The sequence below is a fragment of the Abramis brama genome (assembly GCF_963993115.1).
Source record: "Abramis brama genome assembly, chromosome: 9".
NCBI lineage: Eukaryota > Metazoa > Chordata > Actinopteri > Cypriniformes > Leuciscidae > Abramis > Abramis brama.
The window spans coordinates 40,933,461-40,951,153 of NC_139971.1; the positions used below are offsets into that span (position 1 = coordinate 40,933,461).

A 17,693-nucleotide genomic window follows, 5' to 3' on the forward strand; every position below is an offset into this window, starting at 1 on the left:
GATGTATAGATAGATGGATAAATAGATAGATAGCTTTGATTGTTGTAGAGAGAGAGAGAGAGAGAGATGGATGGATGGATGGAGAGAGAGAGCGATGGATGGATGGATGGATAGATTCCATTCAACTGGCTCATAAAAATATAATAAAAAATGCTACAAAGTGCATTAAAATATGTGACCCTGGATCACGTCACCAGTCTCGAGTCGCACGGGTATATCTGAGGCAATAGCCAACAATACATTGTATGGGTCAAAATTCTAGATGTTTCTTTTATGACAAAAATCATTAGGATATTTAGTAAAGATCATGTTCCATAAAGATATTTTGTAAATTTCCTACCGTAAATATATAAAACATTTATTTCTGTGAGTGAATGCTGCACAATCGCCAACATAAATGAACAACTTTAAAGGAGATTTTATCAATGTTTTGATTTTTTTGCACCCTCAGGTTCCAGATTTTCAAATAGTTGTATCTCGACCAATGGAAAGCTTATTTATTCAGCTTTCAGTTGATATATAAATGATTATGTGACAATGTAACTGGTTTTGCGGTCCAGGGTCACATATAACTCTAGAAAGGGATGATCTCATTGACCCCTCTTGGTCTCTTCTGTCAGATGGGTTTCTCTGCAGCGGACGCTGTGACGGGGCTGAAGCTGGTGGAAGCCGGGGTTCCTAAAGAGCAACTGGCTCTGCTGGCAGTTCCCATGGTGCCTCTGCAGATCCTGCTGCCTCTGGTTATCAGTAAATACACCGCTGGTCCACGACCACTGGACATTTTCTACAAGGCCTTCCCATTCAGGTACTAACAATCCACACAACTCAGTACAATTTAATTTATAAAGCACGTTTAAAAACAACTGGTGTTGACCAAAGTGCTTTACAAAAGCCAAGGAAACAAACAATAAGATAGAAAACACAGAAAACAGTAAAACAAAATAAAGAACAATAAAATGGAAAACCTATGAGGTAAAATATTTAAAAAATAATGAGAATTAAAGGAACACGCCGACTTTTAGGGACTTTAGCTTATTCACCGTATTCCCCAGAGTTAGATAAGACCATACACACCCTTCTCATCTCCGTGCGTGCCGTAACTCTGTCTGACGCATCCACCGCTAGCCTAGCTTAGCACAAAGACTGGAGATAAATGGCTCCAGCTAGCATACTGCTCCCAATAAGTGACAAAATATCGCCAACATTTTCCTATTTACATGTTGTGATTTGTAAAGTCACAGTGTGTACAAATAACAAGGTCACATGAGACACAGCCATCTTCTAACCGTATACATACTGGGAACTATATTCTCAGAAGGCGAAGCACTGCTACTTGGGTGGAGTGATTTGCTCACAGCGCTTGAGAAGCCCCGTGATGAGGAGCAGAGAGTTCGCTCAGAGTTGGAGTAAATCACTCCGCAGAAGTAGAAGTGCTTGGCATTATTTTGTCACTTATTGGGAGCAGTATGCTAGCTGGAGCCCTTTACCTCCAGTCTTTGTGCTAAGCTAGGCTAGCGGTAGGTGCGTCAGACAGAGTTACGGCACGCACGGAGATGAGAAGGGTATGTATGGACTTATCTAACTCTGGGGGATACGGTGAATAAGCTAAAGTCCCCAAAAGTCGGCGTGTTCCTTTAAGATATATTGAAAGCATTTGAAAAAAGATGCGTTTTCAAAGTGGATTTAAAAATTGACAAAGTTTGGGCGGATCTGATGTAAGCTAATAGGCTATTCCATAACTTAGAGCCGCAAAAGCACGATCACCCCTATTTTTAAGTCTAGTTCTAGGAACAGATAGTAGATCTGAGTGATGTTGACTGAGAGGGTGGATGTAATAGTTCAGATCGGCACTGTGGAGCCTTGCTCTGCAAACACTCAAACACAAATAACAACACGCATGCCTTGACTCTTGACTTTAAGAGCTGTGATGTACAGCCACATGTGTGAGCGATCATTAGAGGTAATAGGAAGCGTGTGGCTTGTGTTCCTTGAAGGCTGCTGATTGGTCTAGAGTACGCCCTGCTGGTCTGGTGGACCCCGAGTGTTCGGCAGGATCAGGGATTTCCACTGTATTATTATGCCATTGTGTTGCTGAGCTACGCAGCGCATCAGGTTAGTTCACATGCATTTAATGAATCAACATGCACCAATGCTACATTTTTCTAAATATCATAATCATTTGTTAACAAACAAGTATTCATGACTTTAATGAGCTCATTGTTTCTGCCTTCAATTATTACATTGTTTAAATACATTTTTAGCTAACTGTGATTTTGTAAATGTACATTTCTGAGATACTTTACTTTACTTTGAAATGTGTATTGTGAAAAGCACTATACAAATAAATGTGAATTTAATTTAATTAATAACTTTTATAAAGTTATTCTATAAAAATTATTATAGATAGATAGATAGATGTTAACTAATGTTAACAAATTAAACCTTATTGTAAAGTGTTACATATATATATACATCTCACAAAATGAAGTAATAGAGAAAACCTATAATATAATGTTATTTTTAATAAATATATATAAAATAACAATATATCAAAAGTAAATTGCACACACTTTACTTTGATATTTGTTTTTAAATGTATTTATATTATAATTATATAATATGATAATAACATAACTCAAATGAAGCAATAATAAATATATATAAAATAATAAATACATATATACATTTACATATCTTTATATTATGCATTTATATGTATAATAATAATATAATTGTATAACATTGTATTAAAACATATTAATATTTATAATAATTATATAACAATTCACTAATGAAATTTTTATATATATGTATAATAATAATGTTACAAAATGAAATAAAGAGAAAACCTGTAATATGTTATTTTTAATGTGTACATATCAAGATAAATTACACATACATTTATTTACATATTTTACTATATAATTCTATATTAGTATACATTAAAAAAAAAAGTAAATGCATAAATATATAGGTATGTAACTACCATTTCATGATGTAATATTATTTAAGTGATTAATTGACTGTTTAGAATGAAATGGGGTTGTATTCATTGTAGCGTGTCTTTCTCCACTAGGTGGCGCTGTACAGCATGTATGTGGCCTGCATGGCCTTTCATGCCAAGGTCAGTGACCCAATGATAGGCGGCACGTACATGACCCTTCTGAACACTGTGACTAATCTCGGAGGGAACTGGCCCTCCACTCTCGCTCTATGGCTGGTTGACCCGCTGACCTTTAAGGAGTGTCAGGGAGCGCCGGGTCAGACGTGCGGATCGGCTGAAGAAGCAGGGGTCGGTATCTTTCTATTTCCAGGAGTTAGCTATTTAGCAGCACTTTTTAACCCGTTCTTATCTTGTCTTCAGCTCTGTGTCCGAGAGGGCGGCGCGTGTGTGACGACATTGGACGGTTACTATGTGGAGTCTGTGGTGTGTGTCCTGATCGGTGTGTGCTGGTGGATCTTCTTCGGAAAGAAAATGAAGCGGTTGCAGGAAGAAAGTCCCTCTGCGTGGCATTGCAGGGCTGCCAAATAACCGTCCCGACTGGACTCCGTCATGCCCTGGCCTCTCTCTTTTCCTCTCAGAGCGACTGCTTATTTTTGTCACACTACAGCAGGCCTGTAGACCGGCTTTACACTCTTTGAGGACTGAAATAGATGAATATACTGTACTATTAAATTATTAGCTGCATATGCATTCCATTATGCACAAAAATCAGAGTTTTAATTTCAAATTTAAGATGTAGAACAGATACACAATACATGACAGTAACAGCATGACATTCACTGCTCGGTTGCCTATTTAATCAAGCATTTGTCTCTCAAATGCTTGAGGTCCTGTGCCTTGTGCATTTCTGTTTTTTCAACAACAACAACAGAAAAACTTGTCTTCTGATATCATATATGAATGTTGAAGCAGTTGCTACATGCACATTTCAGCTTTTTGTGGTTTTTTTCTCCAAAAGAATTGACTCTAATTGAGCACTTCAGGTGAAATCCTAATATTTTTTCACCCAGTTGTTAATGTTACTGGTTGCAGTCCTACTGAAATTGGTTACAGAGATGGAAATGTTTATGTTAAGTTAACTGTGTTCTGTTATGTTTATAAATCATTGACTTTAGCAAGGCCAGGGGAAAAAAAACTCTTCTCTCACACTTCTCTCAAAACTTTTTTTGTTTGGTCCTTTTCAGTGTATTTTTATGGCCAGTGCTTTTAATGTTTCAGTTTAAAAGTCTGTGACTGAACTTTCTGTTTCTGAAACCAGCTGTGTCTTTTGGGACAACAATTTTTTGTTAGCTCTGACAAAATCCATGGCAACACAATTAATCATTAGATTTTCTATAAATTATTTAGGGTGTGTTTACACGGCAACGATGCACTAAAAACGGGAAAATATTTCCTTTGAGTTTTTGACGTACAGATGACAGCATTATCAAAATCTCACAGACCGAGACACATGCACTAATAAGCATGCGCATGATGTTAAATTTACCACATTTTTAAGTTTTTGTAGTTTACTTAATTACTTAATCGTATTAAAAACTTGCACTTTGAAACCCGATTTCAAAAGTTTGCGTTTTAGGCCCCCAAAAAGCTGTTGTCGTGTAAATGAACGTTCCAGTTTTTAGTTGATTTTAGTTAGATATTTCAGCAGTGAAGCGGAAAATATGGAATAAAATCTGTCATTGATTGACGTGGATATTTATACAATCATCAGCACTTTTATTACAAGTTGCTTCTCGATAACTTGGGGAAATTTATGAAGAGCGTTCACCCAAAAATTACAATTCTGTCATTATTCACTCATCTTCATGCTTTTCCCCCAAACCTGACTGGTGTCCCACGGAAATAGAAAGTCAGAAGTTTGAAACAACATGGCCTGAATGACAAAATTTTCATTTTTGAGTAAAGCATCCCTTTAAAATACTGTACTGTACCGATAATCATTTCCTTTATTTTTGTAACGCTCATTAAATATCCTCTTTCAGTTGTTTAAGGTCATATAATGAGGAGAGAGGGTATTTGAAGTGGTTTTGGACTGTTGTAAATACTTGTAAACTGTTTCAAGGAACGTTTTTATCAACATTCCCAAAGTATGTAAAAAAATACATAAATAAAATACAATAAAGGCATTTCTCAAATACAAACAAATAAAATGAAGATTTGGTCCAGTTGTTTTTAAGCTTTCGCCATACAGAAGTTCTGTATGTGTGTGAAATAAAAACGCGTTTGTCTATTTTGGCCTAGCTGCTACCCTTTAACAGTGGGCGGGGCTTTATTTTGTAGTTCTTCCTCTATAAACAACATGCCGTCAGGTTCAGAGACTGCAGACATGAACGAGGATGATAAACCCTCCAAAAATGTCATTGCTCATATATCACAGTTTGCTGACGATAACTTAACTATTATCCGGGTAAGTAGCATATCTGACATCAATATGCCATCTGGTTTCATTTTAATAGTGCAGACATATGCCCAAGTATCGAGATACTGAGTTTGTGAACCACAAGCTATATATGCAAGCTGCTAATGGAGGACACAATGTTATATTGTTCAATCTTGTGACTTGCGTATATTGAATGGCGTGTTCCCCAACAGAACATCAGCACATGTCTTGGCATCGCGGGTCTTCTCATCATAGCGAGGAGCATCAGGCTGGTAAATGCACAAACAGAGCTTTTCTTTCACGCTAATGCCAATGGTCTCTGTGTGCTCGAGTATACTGTACTAAGTGCACTGCACTAATGCGTTCTGGTTTTGTGTTTGGTATTATCTGTAAACAAACACATAGTAGCCACGCCCCAAACTCACGCTATTGGTTGAGGTTGGCAGAGCGTCGACTCCCGTTGTACTGATTGGCTAACACGCGTGGAAAATATATAATTTATTATCGTTATTTATTTATTTTTAATTATGTATATTTATAACACTACATTTTCTGCTGTCTGGCATACGGCTCTCACAGACAGAAGTTTTATATGTCATGACCAAGCTTGCCAAGTCTGCAGTTTTTCACAACACATTTAAAGCAACAAAAAAAAAAGATTCTGAAAATCAGATAAAAAGACAAGACTGTGTACTTAACGGCTTTAGTGAGGGAAAGAACTAAAATCCCATGAACTTGTGAACAGCATAAAACAATTATGTTTTCAAGTCCCCCTGTAGTAAATTATTGTATCCCTAAAACTAATCTTTGATCACCAAAATAATGTTTTTTCCTTGAAGAAAAAAAATCTTCATGGCTTAAAATAGCTTGAATGTAACTTGACACCCTTGCTTCATTTAGTATACGCGGTTCTATGAATATGCAAATGAGCCCCGCCTCCACTCACTCACTCACTCAGCTCAGAGATCCACTGGTTGACGATCACACGTTGATCTGATTGGTTACAAGGTAGTTTGTGACGTCAGAAACACCAGCGATTTCAAACCGTGTTTTTCCAATCGTGTCTTTGGTTCACTGCAGTTTTAAGGAGAAAATACTCAGCATATTTATGAATTTACACATGGTTTGTCTTAAAGCATATTAAAAACACCACATAGACATAAACAACATTAAAAGCTGGATTTTCACCACAGGGGGACTTTCAGTAGTTTGAGAGCATACAGAGATCGACTGGTTTACTAGTTTCTGTCAGGTAATTGGTAAATTATTTTTCTGATATTAAAAAACAGCTACTTTTAAATAGTTGTTAATGGGGAAAACATGCCATCCGTCAGTGTGCTGATGTAGTTATGGCATTCACCAGCAGAGGCTCCCGATGTCCTGGAATGATATCCATGTTTTATTTTCCCGTGTGTGTTCTGCAGATTACAAAATTCGGCTCTGCCACTGATATTCCAGCTCGGTTCATTGAGAGGAACATCAGCATCCGAGGAAGACTGAGAAATATCACAGAGAACGGGCTTGAAGTGGAACACCTTCCAATTTATGTCCCTTTGCTCAGTCGTCTGCTTACTAAACGTACGGACGCACATGACCCCCTCACTCACTTTAATTAAATGTTTTATCAGTAGGCCTGCACATTTATTGTACAGCTGTCACAGGGACCACCGCGTTCATCTGAACAGCTGCTCTCAATTATGACTCAATCTTTAAAAGCACATTTCTCTTAGACACAGTTTTCATAATTGTGTGTCTCCTGCTGTGTCGGAAAACGTAGAGAAGTTTTTGTGTTTTCGCTGCTGTTGCAGTGCTTGTAGAAGTTGGATCAAAGCCCATTTAACTTATTAGTCTTTTAACTTCAGTCAGTGAAGCATAAACGATTCTTCTCTCCCGTCGTCCTGATGTTTCACTCCACATCTTGCAAAATGCAGATTCATTTTGTTTCAGAACTGAATCAAATTGCTGCTGGGTTATTAACATTTGCACATTTACAAGATCATATTTCAGTCTTTGCGAAGTAAACCAGTTAGTGAAGGGAGGCAGTCAGTGTAATTCAATTATGCACCAGCCATGCCTTCAAAATGAGTTTAGATGTGATCTAAATGTGCCTTTTCTAACACTACACTAGTTGGATAAAGGGATTATATGTGTCAATGTCACTGTGATTCACAGATGGCCGTGTTAAGCTTGACCTCGTGGTGCTTGCGCCATATGGACGTGTCTAGCTTTCTCCTGTATACCTCAGAGACTGATACTCATATCAGGAAAGCATCATAGTGTTCTTGCTCACATAACGGTCCCCTCAGACCTCAAAGAGCCTTTCCTTAAAGTCTCCCTGTAGTCAATTATTTTATCCCTTAAAACTCATATTTGATCACCAAAATGACATATTTAAGCGTTTTTTCCTTGAAAAAATATCGTCATGCCTTAAAAGGCTATAATGTAACTCGACACCCTTGCCTCATTTAGAATGCGCGCTTCTATGAATATGCAAATTAGCCCCGCCTCCACTCACTCACTCACTCAGCTCAGAGATCCACTGGTTGACGATCACACGTTGATCTGATTGGTTACAAGGTAGTTTGTGACGTCAGAAACACCAGCGATTTCAAAGCGTGTTTTTGAGACTGTCTTTGGTTCACTGCAGTTTTAAGGAGAAAATACTCAGCAATGCTGTTGACTTATGAATTTACACATGGTTTGTCTTAAAGCATATTAAAAACACCACATAGACATATAAACAACATTAAAAGCTTGATTTTCACCACAGAGGGACTTTAAATCCTTTAGAAGACTCACTGCTTTATAGTGGCTCCGTAAACTATGTTCCCATTGAAAAAGCACTTTGAGTCTTTGGTTACACTTTATTTTAAGGTGTCGTTGTTACAGAGTAATTTTATATTTAAGTACTGAGTAATATTATGCAACTACATGTACTTACTATAGGGTTAGGGTAGGGTTAGGATTTGGTTGAGGGTTAGTTGCATGTAATTATGCATAATTTACTGTTATTACTATGGTAAGTATGTAACATAATGTAACAAGGACACTGTAAAATAAAGTGTTACCGAGTCTTGTTGATCGAGCGGTTGTGACGACTCCTCCTGACTTCAGCAGGTCAACCCGTGAGCGTCCTGGACGTCCGTCTGGCCGGAGTGGAGATGACCTCGGAAGGGCACGACTGGATCGCTCAACAGCTGAAGCCAGCAGAGACGCTGTGGCTCCGGCTGATCGCTCGGCAGAACCAGAGCCTACACTGCCTAGTGTCAGTTAACAGGGTGAGTGAGAGTTTCCAGATTAGCGCACAGTCAGATGCCACCAGGAAAGTTCTCAGCTTGACAAACGAGAGGCTTTAATGCCTTAAAAACAGCAGTGGTTTTCAGTCTTTTTGACTGCCAGGCCCAACTGTACACAACAATATTTAAAATCCCCATTATTATTTGCTAGATAAATGTTTTTTTCTCAAACTTTAATCAAATGTTTTAGAGCTTGGCGTGATTTAGAAAAATAGAATATTATTGATTTTATTCATTTGCATTACTTTTCCTGGTGTAGAAATTTTACACTTTTAACAATGTTATAATTAGACTATCATACATATCCAGGTTATTTAAAGACAGTGGGTGCTTTCAGTAAAGATTTAGTTTTATGCGCAGTACCAAAAGTTTCCACTTGATGAAATTCATTTTTGACCACGAGAAGTACAAGTGTGACTATTTTTTTTTAATGTCCATTTAACCTTTTTGAGCCATGGCCATGATTTTTGTGTGTGTGTGTGTTCACATAGCAAGTGCCAATACCTTTACCACGTTTTGTACCATTCCAATGAAGTAAAAATTTCTAAAAAAACAAAACTTTTTTTTTTTGTCAAAAGTGACCGAAGAACACCAGAGGGTTAAAGGGATGGTATAATGCCCTTTTCACAAGATGTAAAATAAGTCTCTGATGTCCCCAGAGTGTGTATGTGAAGTTTTAGCTCAAAATACCCCACAGATATTTTTATATAGCATGTTAAAATTGTCACTTTTTAAAGGGTGAGCAAAAACACACCGTTTTGCGTCTGTTCCTTTAAATGCAAATGAGCTGCTGCTCCCGGCACAGGGGGCGGAGCTTCAACAGCTTGTGTCCTGAACATTTCAAAAACGTTTAGCCTTTTATGTTCAAACCGGATTCAGACAAAGATGGAGAGACTCTAGAAGAAGTGACAACATGTAGAAGCAACAGGACATTTCTGAATGGTTAGTTGGTGAATTTATGTAGCTGATGTGTAGTTATCTTCTAGTCATTGATTAGCATATTCTGTCATGATAATCGTGTTCCGGGGGCGGGGTTTATGTAAATTCTAGGGTTGGTGATGTCACTAACCCGGGAAGAATATTGTGTAGTCTCTACCAGCCGTTTGTTGTAGTCCTTAAAAAGCGATTTTCTTTAAAAGCAAATATCTCCCTTTGCTTTGAACTTTGAGCGTTGTAACTTTGCAGATGTTGTTTATGCTCAAACAGCAACATTACACACTAACTAAAGTTAGAAAAGTGAAATCATAATCAACCACCCCTTTAAATTCTAGAAAATTTGAAAAACATGGGAAAATGAATGAACATTAAATGTGGGGAACCTTGTAATAAAATAAAGTATTGAATAAATGATATAAATGATTAAATATATAATCTAAACGTTACATTTGTGATGTTATTAGTCATCCTGTGCTTTCCTTCTAGGGCTCACTCTTTAACACGTGTGTGAATGAGGAACTTCTGAGGCATGGTTTGGCGAGGACTTCTCCTCTTGTGGGTCTGGATCCTCACTCTCGGATCTCCTGGAGTCTCTACAAGCGCTTGATGAGGGCCGAGAGGAAAGCGGAGAAGAAAGGGAAAGGCCTGTGGAAGGAAGACAGTCGCTGGGAGAGAGTTTCTGATGTCTTGAGGAACAACATGCTGCTCGTCTCAGTTAAGAAACTCTTCAAATGGACATCAAGTGCTAAAGAGAAGTGATATATTCAAGGTTATGCATCATGCAAGGATGTTTGGTTTGAAGTATTTTATACAATATTTATCCTAAGGGAAGCATCACAATTAAACTCTCATGTGAGAAATGTCCATGTGTTTTCTGCTTGTTATTACTTTGACCTGTGTTTCTTCACACATGTCCTTATTTACCCAACATGAAGACTCTTAACTCCATCCGTGATGTTTGCGGTGTTGAATAATCCATCACATTATTCATGCTGTAGCGTTGTACCCCGTCATAATATTCCTGACAACCGGAAAGCCTTTGTACTCTTCCCTCCTCCCATAAATCCCTATCCCACAGACATCTCGGGTTTTCTGTTTCCCTGGGGAGTTGGGGGAGTGCTTTGTCACGATGACATGGCAGTGGGGGTCTAAGATGAGACAATGAGGAGGAGGAGGGATCCCCATTACTATAGAAACACGAGGGGTTCGTCCTCCTCAGGGTCCTAAAGGCCTTCACACTCGGACGAGAAGACTAGAAGAGGAACATAAGGTGCTTGAATTGTGTCCAGTTTGGGGGTGTCAAAGCACTGACACTATTAGATAAGAACAAGTCTGAGCTGAATAATGACACTGACTTCGCAACATCGACTCTGTTATCGAATTGAGCTGAATAATGCCACCATTGTCTTCTGTACAGCTGCTTATAGCAGAAATGATTCATATTTAATGAACTTTGCAACAGTGACACTGTTATTGAACTGACTTAAAAGCAACATTGAGCCGAATAATGACATTTATCTTGTGTAGAGCTGCTTTGAAGCTGAAATCCAATTTGTTTAATAATTGATGAATTTTACAACTTTAACACTGTTATTTTCCTGTTTATTAATGTGAAGCTGCTTTGAAACAATCTATTGTAAAAAGTCCTATATATATATATATATACACATATACATATACACATATACATATACACATACACATATACACATACACATATACACATACACATATACACATATACATATACATATACATATATACATATACATATATACATATACATATATACATATACATATACATATACATATATACATATACATATACATATATATATACATACACATATATATATACAGTGAGGAAAATAAGTATTTGAACACCCTGCTATTTTGCAAGTTCTCCCACTTAGAAATCATGGAGGGGTCTGAAATTGTCATCGTAGGTGCATGTCCACTGTGAGAGACATAATCTAAAAAAAAAATCCAGAAATCACAATGTATGATTTTTTAACTATTTATTTGTATGATACAGCTGCAAATAAGTATTTGAACACCTGAGAAAATCAATGTTAATATTTGGTACAGTAGCCTTTGTTTGCAATTACAGAGGTCAAACGTTTCCTGTAGTTTTTCACCAGGTTTGCACACACTGCAGGAGGGATTTTGGCCCACTCCTCCACACAGATCTTCTCTAGATCAGTCAGGTTTCTGGGCTGTCGCTGAGAAACACGGAGTTTGAGCTCCCTCCAAAGATTCTCTATTGGGTTTAGGTCTGGAGACTGGCTAGGCCACGCCAGAACCTTGATATGCTTCTTACAGAGCCACTCCTTGGTTATCCTGGCTGTGTGCTTCGGGTCATTGTCATGTTGGAAGACCCAGCCTCGACCCATCTTCAATGCTCTAACTGAGGGAAGGAGGTTGTTCCCCAAAATCTCGCAATACATGGCCCCGGTCATCCTCTCCTTAATACAGTGCAGTCGCCCTGTCCCATGTGCAGAAAAACACCCCCAAAGCATGATGCTACCACCCCCATGCTTCACAGTAGGGATGGTGTTCTTGGGATGGTACTCATCATTCTTCTTCCTCCAAACACGTTTAGTGGAATTATGACCAAAAAGTTCTATTTTGGTCTCATCTGACCACATGACTTTCTCCCAAGACTCCTCTGGATCATCCAAATGGTCATTGGCAAACTTAAGACGGGCCTTGACATGTGCTGGTTTAAGCAGGGGAACCTTCCGTGCCATGCATGATTTCAAACCATGACGTCTTAGTGTATTACCAACAGTAACCTTGGAAACGGTGGTCCCAGCTCTTTTCAGGTCATTGACCAGCTCCTCCCGTGTAGTTCTGGGCTGATTTCTCACCTTTCTTAGGATCATTGAGACCCCACGAGGTGAGATCTTGCATGGAGCCCCAGTCCGAGGGAGATTGACAGTCATGTTTAGCTTCTTCCATTTTCTAATGATTGCTCCAACAGTGGACCTTTTTTCACCAAGCTGCTTGGCAATTTCCCCGTAGCCCTTTCCAGCCTTGTGGAGGTGTACAATTTTGTCTCTAGTGTCTTTGGACAGCTCTTTGGTCTTGGCCATGTTAGTAGTTGGATTCTTACTGATTGTATGGGGTGGACAGGTGTCTTTATGCAGCTAACGACCTCAAACAGGTGCATCTAATTTAGGATAATAAATGGAGTGGAGGTGGACATTTTAAAGGCAGACTAACAGGTCTTTGAGGGTCAGAATTCTAGCTGATATACAGGTGTTCAAATACTTATTTGCAGCTGTATCATACAAATAAATAGTTAAAAATCATATATTGTGATTTCTGGATTTTTTTTTTTTAGATTATGTCTCTCACAGTGGACATGCACCTACGATGACAATTTCAGACCCCTCCATGATTTCCAAGTGGGAGAACTTGCAAAATAGCAGGGTGTTCAAATACTTATTTTCCTCACTGTATATACACACTGTATTAGTGTTGTCATATCACTTAATTGCATCTAACATAAAAGTTTGTGTTTATATAATGTATGTGCATTTCTTTGTGTTTATGTATATACATGTACACATATGTATACACGTGTGTGTGTGCGTGCTTGCGTGTGTGTGTACATATATGTGTATATTTATATATATGTACACTGTTGTTTACAAGTTTGGGGTTGCTAAGATTTTTAATGTTTCTAAAAGAGTCTCTTCTGCTCAGCAAAGCTGCGTTTATTTGATTAAAAATACAGTAAAAATTGTGAAATATTATTCCAATGTAAATCAGCTGTTTTCTATGTGAATATATAGTGAAGTGTAATTTATTCCTGTGGTCAAAGCTGAATTTTCAGCATCATTACTCCAGTCTTCAGTGTCACATGATCCTCCAGAAATCATTCTTATATGATGATTTGCTGCTCAAGAAACATTTCTGATTATTATCAATGTTGAAAACAGTTCATATTTCTGTGAAACCGCCATACATTTTATTTTTCAGGATTCTTTGATGAAAGTTCAAAAGAACATAATTTATCTGAAATAGAATCTTTTGTAACATTATAAATGTCTTTACTGCCAATTTTTGATCAATTTAATGTGTCCTTGATGAATAAAAGTTTTAATTTCTTTAATTTCTTTCCAAAAAAATAAAAATTCTTACTGACCCCAAACTTGTGAACGGTAGTGTATATGCTGGATGTGATAAATCACAATTAATCGATATACTGTATATATGTATATATATATATATTATATATATATATATATATGAATAAAAAATATTTCAAGCTTAAACATTATATTCAAGATGCCAACATAATTTTTATAGTGAATATATTAGTTCTGCATGTACCAATTAAATTAGTTAGTGTCCTTATGTTGTATTACTGTTGTCTCTAAGTGATTCCTGGTGGTTTCATTTTCTCTTCCAAATGAAGAAGACGAGCAAACAAACAACAGTCTCCGCTAATAACAGCGAATAGTCTCAGGCTGGTTAGTCTGAGCTTAACTAACCTCTAATGGCCCTCAGCAGTGCGAGCGCAGGTCCTCTGGTAGGGTTTTGTTTTTCTCCTAGTTCTCAATGGCAATAGTCTATCTATTCTAATGGGCACAGGGGGAGGGAGGGGTGTCCTGCCCCCTCCTTTCACTCTTTTTTGTGCAAATGTCCCTTGTGACTGTGGCAGAGATGCTGGACTGTAATTGGACAGACGGTTTGAATTGTAAGGTGCATTGGGTCTGAGTCTGGCAGACTTTGAACCGGGACTCAGCACATGGGCGGTCACACAGGAAAAACCTGTGGAAACTGTGGAAGGAGCGATGGATGAGAGATGTGTGACAGGAAAATATGCCCTTTGTGTTCACGGGAGAGAGGACAGAAGAGAACAGAACTCCTCTCTCCTCATTGTATCAAATTCTACGCTTGGAATTTTGAGCTCCTCAAATGATTTTACGTCTCTCTCATGTTAGGTTTGGTTAAAATGAACAAAAATAAAAGCTTTCTTTAAAAACATGAAGTAACACTTTATGGTAACACTTTATTTTACAGTGTCCTTGTTATGTTACATGTACTTACCATAGTAATAACAGTAAATTATGCATAATTACATGCAACCAAATCCTAACCCTACCCTAACCCTATAGTAAGTACATGTAGTTGCTTAATATTACTCAGTACTTAAATATATAATTACACTGTAACAATAACACCTTAAAATAAAGTGTAACCCACTTAGTGTCCTAGTTACATAGTTACTGTAGTAATAACTAAATTATACATAATTACACACAACTAACCCTAAACCAAACCCTATATGTTAATTAATTATGAATTATGAATTATTATTACACAGTACTTAAATGCATAATTACACTGTAACACTGACACCTTAAAACAGTGTTACCTACTATAATAACTGAATAAAATAATGAATAAATACTTTTAACACATGCGTTTATATACATGACTGTTTATATTATTAATTACACAAACATTTTTTTACTATTTTATTTTAACTTTTTTTTCCGTAACAAGTATCAATTTAAAGTAGCCTAACATTTTTTGTTATTTGTTTATTTTAAGGTGTCCATGTTACAGTGTAATTATGCATGTAAGTAGGTCTACTGTGTGATCATTTTTTTCTCTTCTTTTTTTCTGTGTGACATTGTAAAGCACATTGGTCAACTTGTGTTGTTTTAATTGTGCAATATAAATAAAGTTTTTAAAATTACTTGACTTTTCAAACACCTTTCAAAGTCCACGTGTAATTTCTCAACGTCTGAGTTTTGATGTTGAAATCAAACGAGTTATTATTACTACTAACCGATTTCGGTCGGTCGTTATCAGTCCGTTCCTCGGAATCCGCGCCTGTTTTTGCGGCCGCTCCTGTTGACTCCGGTCAGTCCCGAGCTTTTGAATGAGAGCGGAGACTTACAGTTAACACACAGTAAACACTGCTTTACATGGGAAGGAGAAGCCTGGAGACGCGTGTGTAGAGGAAAGTACATGCACGATGTTTAGCCTACATGAAAAGAGTCAAGGCTGACTTTTTACCCAAAGCGGAATTATATCAAACTCTTGAGTCAGGAACTGAAGTAAGTGATTTGTCTCGTTCTTTGTTGAGAGCAGGTGCACGTTTGAACGGATCCAGGCGAAGAAGTTTCACTTTTCGGAATTGCTTACTAGAAAAATTACATTTTTATTTAACAGTGGCAGTGACTACGCTGCTACAATTGTCTTTTAACTCGGGCTGAGTTTTAATAATTATATATATTATATATAAATCAAGCATAATTATATGCATCTCTCTTAACAAAACCAAACCCTATTCCTAACCAAAAGTACATGTCAGTACTTGTAAAATTACAGTGTAACAAAGACACCTTAAATAAAGTGTAACCTATGTGTATGTGTGGGTTAGGGTTAGGGTCAGTATGGCACACACACACACACACACACACACACACACAACATTTATTAGTCACATATAGTTCATTTATTAGTCACATAGTCTATATGGTGTAGAGTTTGGCAGATAGTTGAAATTACATGATATTATAAATGCATCACTTATCCAACGGTGGCATAAAAAAGCAAATGGAGGGCATTTGGAGAATTCGGTCATTTGTACAGAGGTGACTGCTCTATGTTCAGTGGGTAAGTATAGTAAGTCAAAAACACAGTCAAACACATGTTGACAGAGCGACTTGTAGGCTGACTTTGTAGGCTGGTAAATTTATCTCGGTGTGTGCTGTTCCCTGAATCCTTAACAATCACTGTTACTCATGTCATGTTCAACATTTCCACAAATCCAAATATTTTTCATAGACTTAACCAGATAAATATGTGCCTAGAATGATTATGTGTGCCATCTTTGTCTCTAAATCTGCCAGCTTTGAAATGGAGCCCAATCCCTCGAGGTTCAACCCATAACCCATTTGATATCTCTACAGTACTGATTTAGCTTGAATAGCAAATAGATTTATCATATATTCATAACACACTGTTATATTACCTGCATGTTTACATGACCTGTGTTTGGCTCTTCAAGACGCCCCCACATGGAGAATCACATTATAGCGAAATAAATGTCAGACGACACACACTTGGGAAAGGTTAGGCTTTGCAAGCGAGACAGTCTTGTATTTGTCACTGCAAAAGAGCTCCTATTCAAAGTCTATGCATATTTCTGTGTATTGGAACGCGTGGGGTAAAATGACTCCAGTGTTTTCCAAGCACAGCGTATCATTTTCTCCCCTGCTCGGGTGTAGCGTGGGGCTGGCAAACAAGCTTCTGTGTGGAAGCGGAGACCAGATTAATTATTTATCCTTTATTCTCCGGGAACAGAAGACAAGACATGTTAACTGTATTCTTTGTGTTCTCAGTACGGCTTCAGTGAAGTTGGCCTTGAAACGGATCCCAGTGTCTGTCACTATAGTTGTGGGTCATAGTAAATGTGCCTGCCACTCCTACTGTAGATCAGCCAAAGCCGTGAACGTTTTAGTGCATTCATTAAGCTTTTTAAGTCTACTTTCGACTAACCAACTAACCTAACTTTTCTTTAGGCGGGCACTCCCTATGATTACCTTCAGAAGAATTTATATATCATCTATTTCCAGTCTATGCATACTTGAAGTAAAGGTGCATTCACACAGTGTTGAGTTGAAATTACAGTAATTACTTGATTCCGACATTAAAAGTGCTCATGTCTTTGTAGAATTCATAATTACGACTAGTAAACACATTTTTGGAGAGCTCCACATATGGCAATGTTGATATGTTTGGTCTTGGTGGAATAGATCTGCTTCTGTTGGTTATTTCTGAACATGTACGTGACTTGCTACTGCCAATACACACACAGACACGCTGCTGTGAGCAAGACATGCTGATGCTGCACAGTAGCGTACATGAATTACCCATTGCTGGTTTATACAGGAGGAGCTGGGGAAGGAGGAGGGTTTCTGAGTTCCTGAAAGTGCGCTGCAACTCCTACAGCAAACGCTGACCAAACGCTCCTACAGCAAACGCTGCTTTGTTGAGCAGCAAGCTCATTGGCTACTGATACAGCAGGAACCAATCAGCTGTGCCCT

At 37.8% G+C, this 17,693-nt stretch overlaps 2 protein-coding genes across 4 annotated transcripts in view; both read left to right on the forward strand.

The window, feature by feature from the left end:
- Positions 1-5,143, forward strand: part of slc33a1 (solute carrier family 33 member 1) — a 9,002-nt gene extending 3,859 nt beyond the window's left edge. The window contains exons 4-7 of one of the 2 annotated variants that reach the window (XM_084124104.1): positions 621-805; positions 1,995-2,112; positions 3,077-3,292; positions 3,365-5,143. In XM_084124104.1, coding sequence (XP_083980230.1) covers positions 621-805; positions 1,995-2,112; positions 3,077-3,292; positions 3,365-3,532 — 687 coding nt within the window. In that variant the 3' untranslated portion in view covers positions 3,533-5,143. The remainder of the gene's footprint in view (positions 1-620; positions 806-1,994; positions 2,113-3,076; positions 3,293-3,364) is intronic. The other variant, XM_084124105.1, reaches the window with a different exon arrangement.
- Positions 5,144-5,273: 130 nt separating this feature from the next.
- On the forward strand, positions 5,274-10,375 carry c18h3orf33 (c18h3orf33 homolog (H. sapiens); the record flags this gene model as incomplete). 2 transcript variants are annotated; one of them, XM_084125258.1, is made up of 5 exons in its annotated part: positions 5,274-5,411; positions 5,597-5,656; positions 6,809-6,962; positions 8,499-8,662; positions 10,103-10,375. In XM_084125258.1, the coding sequence occupies exons 1-5, from the start codon at positions 5,304-5,306 to the stop codon at positions 10,373-10,375; spliced, it is 759 nt and encodes a 252-aa protein (XP_083981384.1). In that variant the 5' UTR covers positions 5,274-5,303. The 2 variants fall into 2 exon arrangements, with proteins under 2 accessions (XP_083981384.1, XP_083981385.1); XM_084125259.1 differs by having other exon boundaries at positions 5,276-5,411; positions 8,502-8,662.
- Between the last annotated feature and the right edge of the window lie 7,318 nt (positions 10,376-17,693).